The sequence below is a fragment of the Fukomys damarensis genome, unplaced genomic scaffold (genome assembly GCF_012274545.1).
Source record: "Fukomys damarensis isolate Sample0158 unplaced genomic scaffold, DMR_v1.0_HiC HiC_scaffold_12, whole genome shotgun sequence".
Taxonomy (NCBI): Eukaryota; Metazoa; Chordata; class Mammalia; order Rodentia; family Bathyergidae; genus Fukomys; species Fukomys damarensis.
This window is the reverse complement of record NW_022900924.1, coordinates 54120843-54141680: the sequence shown is the minus strand read 5'-3', so window position 1 is coordinate 54141680 and position 20838 is coordinate 54120843. Positions and strand designations below refer to the sequence as shown.

At 45.8% G+C, this 20838-nt stretch overlaps 1 protein-coding gene across 1 annotated transcript in view; it reads right to left on the bottom strand.

The window, feature by feature from the left end:
- The window catches only part of Osbpl11 (oxysterol binding protein like 11), a 66025-nt gene that overhangs the window by 20543 nt on the left and 24644 nt on the right, over window positions 1-20838 (bottom strand). Inside the window, exons 2-7 of the mRNA XM_010624567.2 lie at window positions 20450-20518; window positions 13691-13866; window positions 12647-12726; window positions 10881-11057; window positions 4043-4244; window positions 1890-2035 (exon numbers count right to left, since the gene is read on the bottom strand). Of these exons, the coding sequence (XP_010622869.1) occupies window positions 1890-2035; window positions 4043-4244; window positions 10881-11057; window positions 12647-12726; window positions 13691-13866; window positions 20450-20518 (850 nt within the window). The remainder of the gene's footprint in view (window positions 1-1889; window positions 2036-4042; window positions 4245-10880; window positions 11058-12646; window positions 12727-13690; window positions 13867-20449; window positions 20519-20838) is intronic.

Here is a 20838-nt window from a genome sequence, read left to right as displayed (position 1 = left end):
ACTTCCCACAAGCCAGCTGCTCTGCCACATTCATTTTCTCCTCACCAAACCTTACAGGCATCACTGCCCTGGCTTTACAGATGAGGAGACCAGAGCTAAAAGTGGTTCATTACTAGGCCACATGTAACTAAAAACCAATCTTGAGTTCACAGCCATCAGATGATAAACACACGTGCGGCAGTGCCCAGCCTATGCTTTTCCTCCAATCTGAAGCTCCCTCACTCTTCCTCCCTTCAAACACTGTCTCCTTTCAAAGCCTAACTCCAGTCCCTCTTGGTCCCTACCACAAGACCCACGCACCCTGCTCAGTGTCTCCTTTCCCTGAATGCTCATCTCCCAGCAGCCTAACCAGGGCCTGCTGAGGCAAACACCATTGCTCATACAGGTCTGTGTGCCTGTGGACTCCAGGCAGATGCATGCTGACCTCTGTCAGCTGGTTTTTGCTTCACTTCTAAATCTTAAATCGTAGCTAGGTGTAGTGGCACTTGGGAGGCTGGGGAAAGAGGATCACTGTGAGTTCAAAACCAGCCTGGGCTACATAGTGAGTTCCAGGTCAGTTTCAACTACACAGTGAGACCCTGTCTCAAAACAATAACAACCCCCCCACCAAATCTTAACATCATACTTGTCATCCGTTAACTGTTTGACTCTGCAAACAAGCTACTAAGAAAGCTGCAGACATTTCTCATCACTACTTTGTCCTTCTCTGCCCACCCTGGCTCCCCAGCTGAGTCAGGTCAAAGCCTTGCCAGCTGCAAGTCCTTGTGTTACAGCTTCTCTCAGGAAGTCATTGAATGGGCTGGGGATTTAGCTCAGTGGTGCTGCCACCTGCCTTGCAAGCGCAAGGACCCGAGTTCAATCCACGGTACCAAAAAAAAAAAAAGGAAGTTATTGACTAATATGTAAGCAAACACAGACCTTGCATTGCTCTTGGCTCAGTGATTCCAGGTGGGGTACAACCTAACTCTAAAGAATGACCTGACCACAGGAGGGGGGAAAACGGTAAGCGAAATAATACTGTACAGCACTATTTATAATAACAAACAACAGGCAAGCCAGACATTCACCAATAGGAACATTAACTCCATAACCTGTTTCAACCTTTCATCATAGAAAAATACTTATGAGAGTATCAAACAAAATGTCTTAAGATGACCTATGTAATTATAGTGGCCAAAGAAATAACAAATGTGAACACAAAGGGCAAAAAAATTAATATGATTTGGTGAGGGATTTATTTAGCTCAGTGGTGCCATGCCTGCCACACAAGTGCAAGGTCCTGGGTTTGATCCCTGGACCCCCCCCAAATAAATAAATTAGTCAATATGATTTGTAACACTGGAAGATGTAGAAACATAATAAACACTCTTTAACTCTCAGAAATATGAAATGCATAATACTTTATAAAAATATTAAGCCCTGAGATCATGTGCTATTTTAATAGGGTAATACTGTAAAACAACTGTTTTGGTAAAGTGCTTACTATGAAAAGGCTTGTTTGAGCTTATAAATGTAGTAATAAACATATAATAAACACTATTAAGGTAATAGAATAAGAAATATGATAAATTATTACACAAAAATCCTGTAACTTAGTTTTGGCCTAGGAAAAAGGAAAACATGCAAACTTCAGTTTTTCAAATTACACGTTTATCACGCAGAAGTAAATCAACATGAAAAAGTGCTGGCGACTTAACCCGGAGCACACAGCAGGTTCAAGTGTAACACAAGAGCTGTCTCCCCACAGCTAAGGCGGTTTCCGGGGAAATAATGTGGAGCCTTGGTGAGCGCTGCCGGTGTGGACCGAGGTGCCCTGACAGTGGACAGGAACCCGGCCCTTCGCAGTGGTGCCTGGTCTCCACGCCACGGTACATTTTCCCCTTCCTTACCCTTGCTATGAGCCCAGACTCTGCAGTCGACTGCCCCTCAGGAGTGGCTACGGCTTTGTCCTGCTCTGTGGTGAAGGGCTGCTCCGCTCCATTTTTGTAATGGTTTGAGAGAGGGATCTTCGGTTCTAACCACTCGATCGTTGCTCCTGATGAGGTAAGAGAAAACTCTTGCTGAAACGTGCTCATAATCTGGAAAGGTCAGCAGATGTGGATTTTATGGAACAATTTTGTTTCGAGCTTACATGACGAAAAGCAATTTAACTTGTCAAGGGACCCCGAAAGATGGTCCCTTGGATCTCATTAGCATGAGCACCTTGATTGGGTATTTTACCACTGAGCAACTTGCAACTTGAAATCAGATCCCATTTGAAAGAAGCCAACCATGAGCAGGACTGAATTCACTTCTCAGCAGGTCTGTGCATTCTGAAGTATGTCCCAGCCAGCTCATTTTCTGTCTGAACTACGTATCTCAGTAACAAAAGGTGTACACTTAGGCTAAGTTAGGAGGCACAATGAAAGGAGCCGGGACTGTGAAATGGTAACACTTCCTCCTCCTTCTTTTATTTTGGTACCGGGGATAGAACTCCGGACCTGGTGCTTGTGAGGCAGGCAGCAGAATCACTGAGCCAAATCCCGACCCAGTAACATTTTCTTCTATTTGGGACTGAACCTTATTTCAGCAGCAGTTTTCTAACCAGCAGAGCCACCTGGATCTCATTTAAGAATGGCACATGGGTGTCCTCCTCCGCCTTTCCAGTCATAAGAAAGCCCCACGTAACTTGCAAACTGAAGACTCTGCTCCTGAATAAGTAATGCCTGACCCAGTGAAGGTCAGCGGTCACGTGTAGAGAACCATCATCTTCTCTGCGAACGACTCAAAGGTCTCCTGTTACTCTCAACTAGTTTAACAAAGTGGATTCTATGTCTAATCAATAATGGAAAATGTTCCACTTGATTTCAGAGGCTGATCTAGGTTCCACAGAAGCTGGGATACCGAGTGCTATAATGAGGGTGCTCTGACTACTGTGGCGGAAATGTGCAAGAGCCAGGAGTTCTTTCAGTCTATGGTCACACTCCCATTTCGGCAGATGGATAAATCCCAGCACAGCTGGCCTGGTTCAGCCTCACTGGGCTCCATTCTGACAAGGACCAACCCTCGCTGGAGTCGGAGTCGGGCTCTGCCTTTGTGAGGGGCACTTGCTCCACTCCCCGCCGCTCAGCCAACTGGCGCTCTGAAGGGCTCACCCTCGGCGCTCACCACATTCTGTCCCTGCGGCTAGTACCACTTCCTATATGTTATTTTATGGCTATTATTCACGTTTCTTTCTCGGCTGCAGCTGGATTATGACATTGTTTTGTTTTGTTTTGTTTTGTGTCGGTGTTGGGGATCACACCTAGCACCCCACAGGACTAACAGTTCTTTCCGGGGAATACACACCTTATTTGACTCTCTAATAGAGCCCTGACCTGCGTCTACAGTTGCCACTGAAACAGTCTACTAGGCAGAAACAAAGAATTTAGGCAGAGGAGAGGATGAGTCCATACTAGGACTTTGATAAACTTCTTCTCGGGGAGAGAGACCTGCTGACTTTCTAAAATGTTTCGCTCAAAAGTAAGGGAGGAGCATTGGAAAAGAGAACAATGAGTAGCTGTGAAATACTAAGAGACCACCTGTCACACAGCACGCCGAGATGGCATCTCCTGCCAGAGGTGCCATCTGTACTCGCTGTCCCGTCTCGTCTAGTCAGATGCTGGAAGTACACTGAGAGGCATGGAACAGACTTGATAAAAAAAGAAACTCAAGGAATGAACCCAGCGCTGCCTTTGGTCAACTGGATGCACGGGTGCATCACGATTCCCCAGAGTTTAACAGAAATATAGGGGCTTCGGGGTGTGAGTTCAGTTTTTATCCTGTGGAGCTCTGAAGTCTCCAGAGGAATACTCTAGGGTGTTAGACACCAGGCATGAAACCATTTCAAACCCAACGAAGAGCACATTTAGGACGATCTAGTTTAACGGTGTGATGATCAAAACCAGAGGCTCACTTTTTTTTGCTGCTTTTTAAAGATTTTCCAGGGTTAGAACAACAATAAACACTGTCCCTTCCCTACTTCGGTCCTCAGTGTCACATCCGCCCCCGGTGGGCACTGTACCTGCAGGCAGAGAGCCTTTCTGGTGGGACGCGTGCTGCAGCTGCAGGATGTGGAAGCAGTCATTCAAGCAGTTCATCGTGGCCATGGACGTCGCTTTGAGCATCAGGAGGTCCTGGTCCAGGGAGCTGAGAAGGCCGGAGGCGGGAAGGCATTCGATCCGTCTGACCAAGTCTCTCTGCTGTCCCTCTGCGTGAGACATCATCTAAGGAGGACAACAGTTCTGTGGGACCCGGTTCCCCACCAGCCCCCCTTTTTTGAGGCAAAGTCTCACTATGTAGCCCAGGCTGGCATCAGACTTGCAGCAATCCTCCTGCCTCAGCCTCTCAAGTGCCAGGGTTAGAGGCGTGTGCCACCACGCCTGGCTCTAGTTATCTCTGTATCATGTGCACGCATGCAGTGCCATTTCTGTTACCACGTTCAGCTTCGGAGCCATCTTTCAGGACAGACTCAGACTAGAAATCTACTTGACGTTTGCCAGGCTGTTTTCAGTTCATGAGGCTTAATGGCGCTTATAAGCAGAGCAAGAGCGCGACCTTTTTCTCTGCAAGCAACAAAGTTCAAAAGGCTCACCAGTTTATTAACAGTGTAAACTCATACAAGCCACCAGAAGGAACACTCTGATATGTCTCTCGCAGCAGTACCAGACATTTTATTCTAAAGAAAGATCAGGACTGGGGTATGACTCAGTGGTGGAGCACCTGCCTGGCATGGCCAAGGCACTGGGTTCACTCCCAGCACTGCAAAATAACTTATTAAATACCTGACACCCAAGTAAAGCAAAGACCCAAAGCCAGGGCTCTTACCCATTTCATCTCAGACCGCTGGTCTGCTGAGAACATGATAGCTTTCCTGCCCCTTCCTTCCTAACCCTTCTGGTCCTGTGAAGCTGCATTTGCTGCCAGTCCTGGGTGTGAGCTCTCAAGCTGACAGAGTTTAATACGTTGGGCTGTGCTTAGGTCCCCTGGCCACTTTTCCTAACAGAGTCAATGGAATACTGATTACAGATGAGAAACCTGACTTTTTAGATGTAAATTGAATTTATGATGCTTACTTTTAGTTGCAAGCAAAAGGTTCTCATGTTCCCCACTGATGTTAGAAGTGAAGAGACTTAAGGAAATTGTACTATCATGGCTAGAAAAAATAAACTTTAAAACTTGGCAATGCTGCTTTCCAAAACAGGAGAGTCAATCACATACAGTATTTACAAAGAAGTGGGAGAATGTTTTGTGAAACTGCATTAGTGACTGTTCCCGATATGACAGGGCCAGGTACTTAAGAAAAAAGCTTCAGGAAAGCTGGAAACTTGGCTAACCTGAGTTTGTAGCTACATGTGGCAAATATGGTGACAGCACTAAATCGTGCCTCTCAGACTGGACCGCTAATCTACAACACTCACGTGTTAATCATCTGTCCCCCTAGACCCGTCACTGTCGCCACTCTTAGGACACAGACAGAATCACCATGAAGCATGTACTGAGTATTGCAGCCAATCAGTAAGCAGCACTACAATAAACAGGAAACGCGAAACGAGAACATCTTAACCAGGTTATCTTTTGCAATAAATTTGTGCATATGACAGGGACAGCTACTTTTACCAACTGTCACTCTTACACTGGATATATTATCCCAGGATCTGGGTGTTTCTCCCCTTCCCTCTGTAGAGCCCTGCGCCCTACGAGGCCCCCTGCAGGTCGTCTGCAGATCAGAGCTACTTCCCTAATATTCCAGGGAAAGTACGCAGCATTCGCAGTAGCATCAGGATGTTAGCGCACGGATGGAATGCCAGTGACAACCAGGCAGGGACGCAGGCCCCGCCAGCGAGTCCTGCCACTGAGTCCTCTGCCGCTGTGCGGTCTCAGAAAGGAGAAGCAGATTCTATTGCGTGTCCTTGACAGGCCAGTGAAGACACTGCGCATGCTCCATCTCTACCCTGAGCACGCACTCGTCAAACTCTGAGGCATGGGTCGTGGAGAGCGAGTGCGCTGCAGGCCCAGCCGCCAGAGCTGCGCACAGGGACAGGACTGCGGCTGCGCTGATGGCCACTTTCTGCCCACATTACTATCTTAAAGGCGGAGGGTGAGTCACGGCAACCACAGCTATGCAGGTTTGCAGCAGTTGACAGACACTTCCTCAAAACTCAGTAAAACGAACTTGTCGTTTAAAAAAAAAAAGAAACTGACAATATCCGGCGCCATTTGTAAAACGTGGGCTTTCAGATGAACACCAGAATCGTGGAGAACCTGTCTGCCGTCGTAGGCTTGACAGGTTGGTCCCTAGTATGAAAGACTTTTCTAGTGAGCCGTGTGGGACGTTAGTAAACAGATCTAATCACTTTGATCTTTTTACTAACACAATTAAACTAGAGCCAGCTGGCAGCAAGACATACAAATTATGGCCCTTGTACGTTAAGTTCCCACAATGAAAGACATCTAGCTGGGTATGGTAGCGAACGCCTATACTCTAGACTGTCCACACTGCGTCTAACGGTAACCCCCACAGACATCTGCCAGGCTGAGGAGCTAAGGCCCAGCACGCTGCGTCATGGACAGGCTGGGGTGTCACGCAAGGGGAGGCCAGACTGACGCACTTTCCTGCACGGCAGACACAGCTCACTGCTGCAGGCTGGATTCCACACTGCGCCCAACATAGGAAACTACAGGGCAGCTCTAAATTCTGAGGGAGCATCAAAGAAGACCCATAGTCTGAGAAGGCTGCCGAAATGTTCCTTTTTTCTCCAGCTCGTAGCTGTGGGAGGGCAAATGTTATTTTATCATTATTATTATTTTATTTTTTTGGTATGGGGATAGAACTTGGGTCTTTGCGCTTGCAAGGCAGGCGGTTGGAACCGCTGAGCTAAATCCCCGGCCCAAAATGTTATTTATTTCAACCAAAAAAACCCCAATAAATTGCAAAATATATTGCACAAGAGATATGAAAACACTAACATAGTCTATTAATACGTGCCTGGGGCTTAACCACAAGTGGTGCATGAGTGACTGTCCCATGCCCCCCGACGGTGGTTCAGAGCCTGGCAGCCAGACATAATTTACAGACCTGCTCTGAATGTGTTAAGCCCAGCGGTGAAGAGACTGCACACGTGTACAACAGCCCATGCATTTCAATAGTTCTGTCTTGGAAAAAGATCATTGTTTGGCATAAAAATATATCAATTACATTAACATGTAATAGGTTTAGAAATTTTTATTTTAAAATAAACAAGTTATTTAAATTTGCTTTGATTTCTAGTAAGGTAAATACTAATACATTTGATTCATATAAAATAGAAGCTCCTTGAAGTACTCCATAATGTTTCAGAGCGCAAAGGACCCCAATATCAGAAAGTTTGAGAACTGCCACCTAGAGCCACAGGTCAGCCTGGGATGAAAAATTCTCTCTTGGAAGAGAAACAGGATTTGCAGTCTCAAAATATCTTCCCAGGACATTAACTACAAATGGAAAGACAGCAGCAGCTCTTGGAGAAATGGAACAGAAGTTAGTCTCACCATATGGAGCCCAGTATGACCGGTACTAAGATGGGTGGCATCAAGAACTCCTGGATAAGACATCCTGAGGACACATTTTCTGTAGCATTCTTTCCCCAAGATTATAATCTCATTCAAATCATGAGAAAATATCAGACAAACTCAAATTCAAGATATTAAAAAAAAAAATCAGTGATCTTCCTAAGTGTAAGGTCATGAAAGAGAAGGAAAGATTAAGAAACAACTACAGACTGGAGGGGCCTAAGTTTCTATAACTAAATTCAGTAACTGTCCTAGGCCTGATCCAAAACCAGGACAAGAACATGAAGTATGACACGACTATAGTGTCCTCGCCTGATAATTACAGGTAGCCATGTCACAGCAAGTCTGGTGAGGAAAATACAGAAATCCTATACTGTTCTTCCAATTTCTCTGCAAATTTAAAATTACTTAAAAATAAGCTTTATTTAAAAAAAAACTTTGCTGAATTGGTGAAACCATTAACTATGGTTTTAGCCTAAGAAGAATCTTTTCAGTTGTTATGTTGGATAAAAACTGACTGGAGGGGCTCAGAAGCCGAACAGCTTTCCCACTGCTGCTGGCTTGCACCACCGGTGGCACCTGCACGGCTGTCCCCTGGGCAGCCTGGACCACTGGAGGTCCAATCGGATCTAATCACTTTGATTGGTCTTTTTACCAGCACAATTAAACTAGAGCCACCTGGCAGTGAGACATATGAATTATGGCCCTTGTACGTTAAGTTCCCACAATGAAAAACATCTAGCTGGGTATGGCAGTGAACGCCTATACTCTCAGCACTTGGGAGGCTGAGACAAGAGGATCTCCATGAGTCTGAGCCTGAGTTACGTGATGAGTTCAAGGCCAGAATGAACTACAAGGTGAGACCCTGTCTCAAAACAAACAAACATCTAAGCCACAAACTTAAAACAGATTCCTAAACAGACAGTTTCATAAAGAAGACTAGAAAAGAAACAACATGCCCCCGGACAAGCCCATGATTTCCAATAACCAGCAATAAATTAGATTTTAAAGGAAACTGTGACTGCAGGACCGAGCCACTTGTCTGTATTTGTTTAACACTTGTCTAGAGGGCAGAATAAACACTTCAAAAAGATCTTCTATAGACATGCTCCAAATATAGTAACAATCTTCGAGCACGACATATATGTAGTGAAGTGCAGAAGTAGCAGCACGGTGAGAACACACACAGCCATCGGCTGAGATGGTCTCTGCCCTGTGTGGGCCATGGGCAGCAGGGTCACCACTGAACCTACAGTGCCTCCCCGGGCTACAGTTCCAGGGAGGCTGCCGTCAAGCGAGGCGATTCTAAGTCAATGGTGTGGCTGTAATACTGGGGGCTCTCCAGACATGCCAAGGTCACACGCTAAATATTAATGTGTGAGCACTCTGGGAGGCTGAGGCAGGAAGAGGGGTGTAAGTTCAAGCTCAGCCTGGGCAACTTAGCAACTTAGACCTTGTCTCAAAAAAACGGTAGGGGAGGTGTGTGGGGGTGTAGCTCAGTGCAAAGGCTCTGGTTCAACTCCCAATACCAAGAAAAAAAAAAAAAAAAGCAACCAACACGACCCGAAGAGTGCACTGAAGCCCCAGAGTCCTGTCGGTCCAATGTGGGCGCTGTGAGAAATCACCACTGCCCAGGGAGAGCAGCACAGTCGGCAGAGCAGGGCCCCACTCGCGCCTGGCTGGGACTCAGGGCAGGGTGCTGGCACGCGGTATGCAGACAGTGCACACAGCACAGGACGGGCACCCAGAGACGCCCACGCCCCGTCACCCCCAAGGTGGCCGGGCTCAAAGTGCCAGCCACCAGCTTTAAAGGGTGAGAAACACCCTTTAAACACCATGACCGGATGCCCTGTATTCCACGCCGACCTTTGTCCCTTCTCTCCTCACCGCTTTCCACACTGCCTCTTCCTCCACTCACCTGCACGGGACAAACACTGACTTTATCCACACTCTGGGCAGCTGAGCTTGTGAACACACAGACACACACACACACACGGACCTAAACATGTCTACAACTACAATCTGCTTCTATAACAGGACTACAAAGTGAGCCAAAAGCTATTGTCTCTGTATCTCCAGCATGTTAAGACTTCATTGCTCTGAACTTCAATTTCTTCACCTATAAACCTTTTTAAATTGGTACTGGGAAATGAACCCAAGGCTCTCACACTGAGCGACATAACAGAACCATTTTAAACCATTTTATTTTGAGATATAGTCTTGCTAAGTTGCCATAGCTAGGCTCAAATAGGGACCCTCCTGCCTCAGCCTAAGTTGAGATCACAGGCCTGTACTATGAGGCCTGATTTATAAACACAACTGAAAACGACTCACTCAAGGGTGCATAGTCCCCAGCCTCCTGCCTCAGATCATTCGGGTGTGGTTTATGGTATTATTTTCACCAATCTATTTCTAAGACATCTATAAGGTCTACCAACTGTGACTGCAGCCGATACTGCCTAAATACTCAGCACCTGGAAGACCATATCCTCTGACACCAGAATTATCTGGTACTCAGTGTAAAAGAGAAAGAGAAAAGGTGAGACAAGCCAATGTCAAGGATTTAACTATCCATGCCTGAAGTTTTCTATCTGTGCCACTCTTTGGATTGGGTTTGGTTTTGACTTTTTTTTTTGGTACTGGGGATTGAACTCAGGTCCTTGCACTTGCAAGGCAGGCGGCGGAACCGCTGAGCTAAATCCCTGGCCCAACTTACTTGTTTTTTGGTGCCAAGGCCGAGCTCAGGCTGTGTGCATGCTCAGCATATGCTCTTCCATCTATGAATCAGTTTGCTTTGCTTTTTTTGTTTTTTTTAAAAACAGTCATAGCTGGGAATTGTGGAACAGCCTATAATCTCACCTACTGGGGAGGCTGAGGCAGGAGGATTGCAAATTCAGGACTAGTGTGGGCAATTTAGGGAGATCTTGTTTCAGAACTTTGAAAATGCAGGCTGAGGATGTGGTCAATGGTGGGACCCTTGCCTGGTTCAGTCCTGAGTGCTGTCCCCACCTGAAACAGAGGAAGCACCACTTGCTCGGCTCTGTGGCCTGTACAGGGGCCCTGTGACTCTCCAATATTTTACAGAAGGGAAGTTTGTTTTTCCCTGAGACACAAAAGATATATATGTATTTTTGAAAAATGGCAGTATGCCTAGCCTGGAGTTGACAGACATGTGGAAACCTGGGACATCACATAATCAGGGAATCTGTAACACTTAAAAAGTGTCTTGCAGACCAGACAGGAAACAATCTGTATTTTGAAAATTTTTGTGAGAAACCAAGGAAGTGCAATTCCACTAGACTCTGCGCACTTACCTCTCTGACTTCCACAAGGTGGTCGGGAGGTAAGTGAGCTCTTCGGGCCCCGGGCTGCAGCTTGGAGTGCCCGACACCAAAGAAGGAGACAGCATTCTGACTTGGCCTCCGCTGAGAAATTGGAGAATTCCCACTCGACGCAAGTGAGAAGCTCCGTGATTTCAAAGGAGGGTTATTCTGTTAGACAAAGAAAATGTGTCCCTTAAAAAAACCTGGGGCTCTCTAGCCATCAGGCTACTATGCACTTGAGGCTTACTCAACAACAATCAATTTAAAAAAATTCACTTCAAAACTGCATAAAGTGTTTCTAAAGATGAAATTTAAGCTATGCAAAATCTAAGCATTTCACACATCACAGAAACTCTGTAATCTAGAAGATTAATTTCAGTTTTGCATTCTCAAAGAACTTTCTGTACCTCTTATAGGCATGTTAGAATAACAAAATTTTTCTAATTTCAGTTTTTTTTTTTTTTGGTACCGGAGATCGAACTCAGGATCTTGCACTTGTGAGGCAGGTGCGGTGCCCACTGAGCTAAATCCTGGCCCTTCACTGTATTTTGCAGTAGTACGTTGTACCCAAAACATTTGAACACACATGCTCACAGTAGCATTATTCACATTATCTGTAAAATGGACACAACTTGATTGTCCAATGATCTGGCACATGATAAACACAGGTGGTACTGAGACAGAGAACTTTTGTAAATAATCTAAAAACCTACAACATGTTAGGAAAATGGGAAACGACTTCTGCTGTCTCTAACAGCACTCTGATTTGTTTAGTTCAAAATTAACAGACACTGGAGGCACTGACCATGAAGTGGGACATCTGGCCTCATCCCTGACCTTGAACACTCCCTTCCTGTGCACTGGAATAGACAGCTGGACAAATCTTTAGGTAAACTCCGTAACTACAAGGAATTGTTACGTCTGGGTTAAAGTTAACTGTCTTGTTACTGTAATTTATACATGGGTAATATGAACTGAGAAAAAGAAATGTAACCACCTGAATGCGATCAAGGCTGTAAAACTCTATAAAAGAAGGAGCTGTAAGGTAGTAGGTTGTCAATCACTGGCACTGCTCTTAGTGTGACTGGCCTTTTGTCAACAAAGTAAACCTTTTATTATATTACTTCCATTCTGTGTCTCTCTGTGCGTGTCATTTACCAATTCCTTCGGTAACAGTACGTCTATACAGTGGAATATTATTAGGTCTTTAAAAAGAATAAAGCATTGCTACATGCAACAATGCTGATGGAACTTAGAAAGTTGTACTAAGCGAGTCCTGTGTGGTGCCACATGTCTACAATCCCAGCACTCTGGGAGGCTAAGGCAGGAGGATGACAAATTGGAGACCAGTCTGGGCAATTCAGGAACTTAGTGAGACCCTGTGCCAACATTTTTAAAAAGGGGCTAGGAATATAGCTTAACGTGAAGGTCCTGAGTTCAATTTCCAGTACTGGAAAACAAATCTATTGTCGTCGAGTGAAGAAATCCAGACCTGATGTACCACATTTTGTATGACTCCATCTGTACAGATAAATCCTGGAAACTGAAAACAGATGGCTGCTTGCCAAGGGCTTGGGAAAGGAGAAAAAGTAACGGATGTTGGGTGTGGACTTTTACAGAGGGCAGTGAAAATGATCTGGAATTAGGCAGCTGCCATGGGTGCACAACCTTGGGAATACACAGAAACCACGGATTCTGCCCTTTGAAATACACCTTCACCCACTCTTCCCGGGGCACCCACACTGTGACCCGCCTACCTTTCCAATGGCTTCTGTGTGGTGCTGTGTGCATATCTGAAGCCGACTGACCCAGTGTTGCCTCTCCTTAGCGTCTGTGGCTGTGAAAAGAAGCAGGGTCGTTCACTGTGACTCTGGGAATGCATCCAGTCTACAGCATGACGAGTAGGTGAGTGAAGAGCTAAGCCTGGTCCCTGTCTGGGAAGGGCCAGTGTCCCCACGTGGAGCGTGGTGAGCGGAGGCCTCGGCCCTCACCTTGCCAGGGACAGGAGCAGTGCCGAGGTTCCACAGGGGGACAGAGCACAGGGAGCGGGGAGGGGAGGATGTGCAAGTCACATGCGTGTTCAGCTCCTCATCTATGTGTTTATTGTTTTTTGTACCGGGAATCAAACTCAGGATCTTGGGCTTTAGAGGCAGGCGTCACTGAGCTACACCCCCCATGTGTTTATTTACAGAAATAACTTTACAGGGGCTGAGTGAGGTCTCAGTGATCATTCAGGTCCGAGCACCACACCAGCTGGGATCATCATTCTAGTCCATGTCATTTATCAGATGAAAGCCACCAGCTTCTACACAATTTAGTGCATCTTCATAGACCTCATACTTTATTAGAGTGAACAGGGATGTTTCAATAAATCCCAACTATGTGGGCTGGGGATGTGGCTTGGTGGTGCCAGCTGCCTCCCTGCCTGCCAAGGGCAAGGACCTGCGCTTGACCTCCGGTACTGGGTGGGGGGATAATCCCAACTGCGTACATCAGTCACTGGAAACCGCAAAGGGCATACAAACAAAGTCAAGTAAGAGGGCAAAATCACCTCCAGTGGATGTGGGAACATTATTTAAAGAAGGCTGTGCTTTCAGACTCCTCTGTGGGATGATTTCCAAGGCTGGTGCCTGGGGCGCCTGAGAAATCACAGGAACAGCCCCGTCAGTTCTCACAGGGTCAAACAGGGCCACTTGCCCTCTTGCGCCAGCACAGTAAGAACGGTTGGACATAGCAGCCGCTGTGTGACTTAGGCAGCGTAGTGCCCCACCCCTGCCTGCCCCACGCTCCCGGCTGCCCACCTCGGAGTTTGTACTGCTCCCCGCTGGCTGCGTTCACCGTGAAGGTGTGCGAGTCCTCGTCGCTGGGCGAGATGACAGCGCCGGCCAGCTGCAGCGTCCCCCTGGGCTTCTGGCTCCGGGACTGTTCGTTCACAAAGTACTCCAGCAGCCCTGCCTCGTTGTTCAGCACGAAGAACCTGCAGTGGTTTTACAGAGCTGTGAGTTTTAAGAATTTCCCTGGGCAAACTAAAGCAAGAGAAATTCCCATCATTTAAAAATGATGGGGGCTGGGGATTTAGCTCAGTGGTTTGGTGGCCTGCCCTGCAAGCACAAGGACCCGAGTTCAATCCCCGGTAAAAAAAAAAAAAAAATGATGGGTTGGGCCTGGGGACCTAGCTCAGTAGTTCTACTGCTTGCTTTGCAAGCACAAGGACCCGAGTTTGATCCTCCGTATGGGTGGGGGGGAAGAGATGGGTTTTTCTTACTAAGGATAATTTCAAAAAGCATTTCAGTAGTAGTACTTGGAAACACTGCCCTGGATTTCCTAGCAGGAAAAATCCCTCAAAAATTGACACACACAGTCAGCAGGCGAGTGGAGGCATTTGCAGGTTCATTTGCAGGGTAAGACCTGAAACCCAGGGGCTAAAATCCTGTGCTCCAGGTGAGGCTGTGTGCTGTACTGGGCCCAGCCCAGGGAGAGGCACGTGAGTGGGAAGAGGCACAATCACACAGAAGCAAGCAACAGTATAATTAACTCTCTCTCTCTCCTTCCTTACCTTTACTTTTTTTTTTCATTACTGGGGATCAAACTCGGGTTCTTGTGCTTGTAAGCCAGGTGGCGGAACCACTGAGCTAAATCCCCGGCCCTCTTCCCTTTACTTTTTAGTTTTGAGATAGGGTCTCACTATGTAGTTCAAACTGGCCTTGAACTCACGCTGTAGCCCAGGTTGCCTGAGAACTCACGAAGATCCTCCTGCCTCAGCCTCTTGAGTGCTGGGATTACAGGCGTGCTCTACCATTCCCTACTATATTATATTCTTTCAGAGGAGGACTTCTCCCTGAAATTCATTAAGAGAAAGGATAAACTGCAGAAAGACTAATGACAGTGAGAATTTTTATTTAAGATTCTCTGGAAAAAAAAAAATATGAGCTCTGAGGTTAACTAACTGCTGGCTAAGAAGTGACTTGGGTCTAAGATTTAAACTGTGACGCATAAATGGGAACAATGTCAGGATAAAGATTTTGCGACTCTATCATTATATAGGTCACAGCTAAAGACGATGGGTCCTGTTTAAAAATGAAAACGCTGCAACTGGAGATGCAGAAACATAAGGAACTTGAAACTGAACAATGAAATACTGATACGCTTTGGAAAAGCTTCTGGTGAAATACTGATGAACTCTGGAAAAGAATCTGATGTTCTGATTTGGTCCTAGATGAATGACTTTAAGAACTAAATTAAGTCAAATCCCAGTTTAAGGAGCACAGAAGTCGTGGTCTGGAGAAGCCCAGAGCTGCACAGGGCCGTGAGCAGTCTGTCAGGGCCATGCTCCCCAAGACAGCACCTCGAGCTGGGACAGACGAGCCAGCCTTTCACAGAGGACAGCAGAGGAGTAAGGGGAAAAGAGCAGAAGTCAGGAGGCCTGCGGGGCAGGAAGCAAAGGATGAGGAGCTTCTGGCAGCCTTCTGAGTTCTAAAATTGTTTATTTGTTCGATGAAAATGTAAATTAACTTTAACATTTTTTTGATCCTACGAGTGTTATCATTATGTGTATCTAAAACGTACCACTAAGTGTTTTTTGGTACCAGGGGTTGAACTCAGGTCCTTGCGCTTGCAAGGCAGGCACTGGAAACACTGAGCTCAATCTCTGGCATCAATAAGTGTTTTGCTTAAAAAAATAAAAAACTTTGGGCCATGGATTGAGCTCAGTGATTCTGGTGCCTGCCTCGCAAGCGCAAGGTCCCAAGTTTGATCCCCGGTACAAAAACAAACAAACAAACAAACAAAAGCTTTGAGTTTTAAATGTTCGATTTCACTAATCATTAGTGGAGTTAAACACATTTTTCCATGTGTTCATGGGCCATCTGGAGTTCTGCCTAGTGAACTGCATATCACCTTTATTTTCTTTTCTTTTGTGGTACTGGGGACTGACCCCAAGGTCTTCAGTTATATCTTCAGTCGTCTTTGAAAATTGTTTTATTTTTGGCTGGGGATTTAGCTTAGTGATGCCACTGCCTGCCTCGCAAGCACAAGGTCCTAAGTTCCACTCCTAGTACAAAAAAAAAAAAAAGTTTTATTTTGGAGTCAGGGTCTCACTAACTTGCCCAGGCTGGGCTGGAACTTGGCATCCTCCTGCTTTAGCCTCTCAGAGAGCTGGGATTATAAGTGTGTGCCACCATGCCCATCTTCTGTCACATTTTTGCCCACTACTGATAGCTATTTTCCCACAGACACAAAAGGATTGTTTGAATTGATATAAAATAGTCACTGACATTGTCTTAATTTTCCAAAACATTTAAAATCTGTCCTGTGAACCTTCTACAAATCACTCATTCAAAAAACCCCTGAAATGGTCCAGGGATTTAGCTCAGTGCTTCTACTGCCTGCCTCCCAAGAGCAAGGAGTTGAGTTTGATACCCGGTACCAAAAAACCCCAAAACAAACAAACAAACCCAAAAAGCCCCTGAAAGGTTGTTGGAGAAAGAGAAGAATCTCCTAAACATATTAAAACCATTAAGTTATATACTTTAAATGGGTGAACGGTACAGTAAATGAATTTTTCTCAATAAAACTGTTAACCAAAACAATGAAGGAACAAAAGAAAACTCTCTTCTCACTGTTCCACTCAATATGTATTATTCATTAGTGACTGGCTCTTCTCTGAAAAGCAGCCATCGAGCGCATCACAACATGAACGCACTTGTCTTAGAGCTAAGCATCACCACACAGGATAGCATGGGAGCCCTCGCCCAGGTACAGAGAAGATGATGCTGGAAAGGGGTCCGCCGGGACCAGTGAGCCAGCACTGCCTGCTTTCTGTATGAGCCCAGCTGTCACCACTCGCTCACCAAGCCAGCTGACCATGAGTGTGCAGGTAGCAGGGCTCCCCAGCCCAGGCACCGCACTCCTGAGCCAGGCCTTTTCAGCTGGCTGGCCGAACCGCTGGGCTGAAGTCTGACGGGGAGACTGAGGCACTGACCAGAATCTGCGCACAGACAATTCACCAAGTGTGTTAAAAGAACATCTGGTTAAGAATGGCATATCAAGCCAGGCGTGGTGGCACATGCCTGTAATCCCAGCACTGGGGGGGGCTGAGGAAGGAGGATTGCCGTGAGTTTGAGACCAGCCTGGGCTACACAGTGAGTTCCAGGTCATTCTCAACTACATAGTGAGACCCTGCCTCAAAAAACAAATCAAAACAAAAAAGAATGGCATATCATTCCTTTTGTTTGCAATTTGGAAATCACAGACTGCCGGCTGGGAGAAATAGCTCATCTTTGACACAGGTCCCCAACTTCAATATTGTCAAACTCAACTTTATCCTAACTGACTTGGAAGCAAATCTCAAGATGACAAAAATTATCCTCAGCCACAGGTTTGGGGGGAACAGCAGCCATGTGCTTTGCTCTGATGTCCGGGGTCTTCATTAACCACGCTCCTGCACAGCTCTGGGAGAAGGGAGGAGAGGAGAAGGTTCCCAAGTGGCGACACAACACCTTCCTCCCTTTGAGGCAGCGGCTTGGGGCTGTCTGGGCCTTTCTTCCTGTGTCCCATGTGTAAGGCTTGCTCAGTAATTCCTAATCACGCTGGATGAGTGGAAGTTGTACAAAGGAGAATGACGAACAGGGCTCAGGAAAAAGCAACAGGAAAGTCCTACTAGGTCTTACTAGGTAGCTCAGGATCGCTTCAGACTTGCAATCTTCTTGCCTCTGCCTCCTGAGTGCCATTAGGCTGAGCACAAATCTTAAAAATCAATTTGTTGTTGTTTATTTTTTGGCACTGGGGATGGAACTCAGGTCCTTTCACTTGTGAGGCAGGCGGTGGTACCACTGAGCTACATCCCCGGCCCCCAAAATCAGTATTTTGTACATCATTTTATAATATAAATATTCAAAAACTTACATAACTGAAGTGGAAGTGCAGAATGAAAAGACCCCTTGGCATGAATTTTTAGTTTTTAGAGAACTACCCTTTCACTTCAGTAGGAGCAACTCCCTCTTGAGGTTTATACCCAGCTTGGACCTTTCCCAGGACCTTCAACTTCCTGCAGTCGTCACTAATTGACTCCTGGGGCCCTGGATTTGGCTCAGTGGTTCCGCCACATGCCTCGCAAGTACAAGGACCTGAGTTTGATCCCTGGTACAAACAACAACAACCACCACCGCCAGCACTAAACAAAAAACCAAAACAAAAAAAACAAAAAACCCCAAACCAAAATTACTACTCAATTCCTAATGCTGTAACGAACTGAACAGGACCTGAACTGCTTTTCTTAAAACAAAACAAACAAAAAAACCCCTCGCATTTTCACTAATACTTCCACTTTTCTTTGAAGTCTGAAAACTTCTCCTTCATGTATTATTCCTATTTTCCAGTCATTGAAAGTAGAAAGGCAAATTCACTTCCTGTTATTCCATCATGGCCCAAAGCAGAACTTTCCAAATGACATGTTTGAAAATTAAAAACAGCATGACATAGGACACATAGCTTTGTAAAAATAATTTGCCTACAAAAATAGACTTGTGAGCAGACAATAGCTCACATCTATAGTCTAGCTACTCAGAAAGCCTGAGGCAGGAGAACCTCAAGATTGAAGCCAGGCTGAGAAATTTAGGGACTTAGCGAAATCCTGTCTCAAAATATAAAAAAAAATAAAGAGGGCTAGGATGTAGCTCAGTGCTCCGTGGGTTTAATCACCATTACTGCAAAATACAGCAAAACAAAGTAAAAAAGGCTAAGGATATAGCTTTTGCTACAGTGTTTACCTAGCATGCTTGAAGCCCTGGGTTTAATCTTCAGCACAAAACAACAAAAACAAAATCATATTCTGGAGGCAGAATTATTTGGGTTCAAAGTTAGTTTTTTGGGGGAGGGGTACCAGGGATCAAACTCAGTCCCTTGCACTGGCGAGGCAGGCAGCAGAACCACTGAGCTAAATCCTGGGCCCTGTTTTTATTTTTGATATAGGGTCTCTACATAGTCCAGGTTGGCCTCAAACTCATTTTCATTATGCAGCCCATGCTGGCCTTGAACTTTTTTTTGATACTGGAAACTCAGGATCTTATGCTTGCCAGGCAGGTGAGGTGCCAAATGAGCTAAATCTCCAGCCCTAGGCCTTGAACCAGTGGTGATCCTGCTGCCTCAGCCTCCAGAGTGCTGAGACTACAGGTGTACGTGACCACACTCAGCTCAAAAGGTCTAGTTTAACAATTAAAAAAGTTTAAAAACCACAAGAAGATAGCACCTTACACTATGAAGATGGCTATTATTTTAAAATAACAAAAGAAACAATTACACGGGCTGAGGATGAGGTCAGCGGTACCACCTGCCTGGCAAGCGCAAGGTCCTGAGTTGGATTCCGGGTATCAAGGGGGGAAAAAAAAAATAAAAGAAAAACTACAAATGCTGCTGAGGCCACAGTGAGATGGTGACCCTTGTGCACTGCTGGTGAGGGTGTCAAGTGGCTCAGCTGTTGTGGAAAACAGTATGGGGTTTCCTGAAACAGTGAAATATAGTAAGCCATACACAGCAGCATGTACCTAGAGTACTCACTACTTGGGATGATGAGGCAGGAGGATGCCTTAGCTGAGGAGTCCACAGCCAGTCTGGGAAACAGCAAGAATTGCTCCACACACAAAAAAAAAAAGTTAACAAAAAAGCACAGAAATACTATATGCCATGGTAGCTCAATTCTGAGTATACATGAAAAAAGAGCAGAGGTGGAGCAGAAGCTGGTACATCAACATCGCAGCCCATTCTCACACAGCCACAGGCAGGAGCACCAAATGGCCGCCACGGGTGCTCAGACCTGCAAACCGTGTGACAGGCACACACTGGGACTACTCAGTACTAAGAGGGAAAGCTCTAGAACACGGAGCAGCCCTGATCACGTCACGCTAAGTCCCTGAGGGCAAATACCAGAGAGAAGTAGAAGGTCCATGCTGGGGGTGTGAGGTGTGTGTGTGTGTGTGTGTGTGTGTGTGTGTGTGTGTGTGATGTAACAGTTGTGAAGCTTCAGTGTGAGAAGATGAAAATGTTCTAGAGATGGCTGCTGGCAACGGTTGTACAAAAATGTACAGCTACTTAATGGCATCGGACTATATAGTTAGGAAGGTTACAGTGGCAAGCCTTATGTGTATTTGATCACAATAAAAAATGAAAGCTTAATGCCCCTGCTGTGGAAATATCACTTCCACTATGTACCGAGGCCTGCCTTCCCCACACTGACCGGCGTGTCCTGAGGCTGGTTCGTTAGTCTCTCTAGGGCTCCAGACATGCTTTAGGAATCCAGTGCAAAACCCTGCTTCTGAGAACCCACGGGTAACAGGCGTGTTTAACAGGCGCAGGCAGGCGACCAACCTAAAGCAGCAGTACCACAGAAGCAGGTGGGGCTGCCTCTTCCTCCACCCTCTCAGAAACAGGAGAAAACAGGGTACAGCCTCCTTCTCTAGCAGGTTGCCCCATCGTGTCTGTTACGTCACATCTTTATACCAGAAAATAAAACCATCAGCCCGATTTTCTGTCTCCTAGAGGCTAAGGGGACATAAACAACCACTCACCTGTACTGCCACCCAGTGACAAGGTTGGTGTACTTCATTAAGTAGCCATACACGTTTTCCATGTGATCACTGTTTCAAAAGAACAGAAAGAGCCAAAATCAGTGCAAAGAGAAAGCCCAAGAAAGTGGAAACTTCTGAAAACAGCTGCAGATAGGCGTATTCTCTTAAGCATCTCAACTTTCTCCACAACTGGTTTATGAGCTAACAGACATAGTTAATCCTCCAAATTTCTTATCTAAAGGACTTTATTTTACCAAATTTCTTCGAAACATGTGTAATGTACCATAAATCATTGTACATTGGAAGTATTCAAAATATAAAATGGTAAAACAAGTATTCTATAAGCACAAATGTTACAAATAAAAATATATAGATTTAAAAAAAAAATA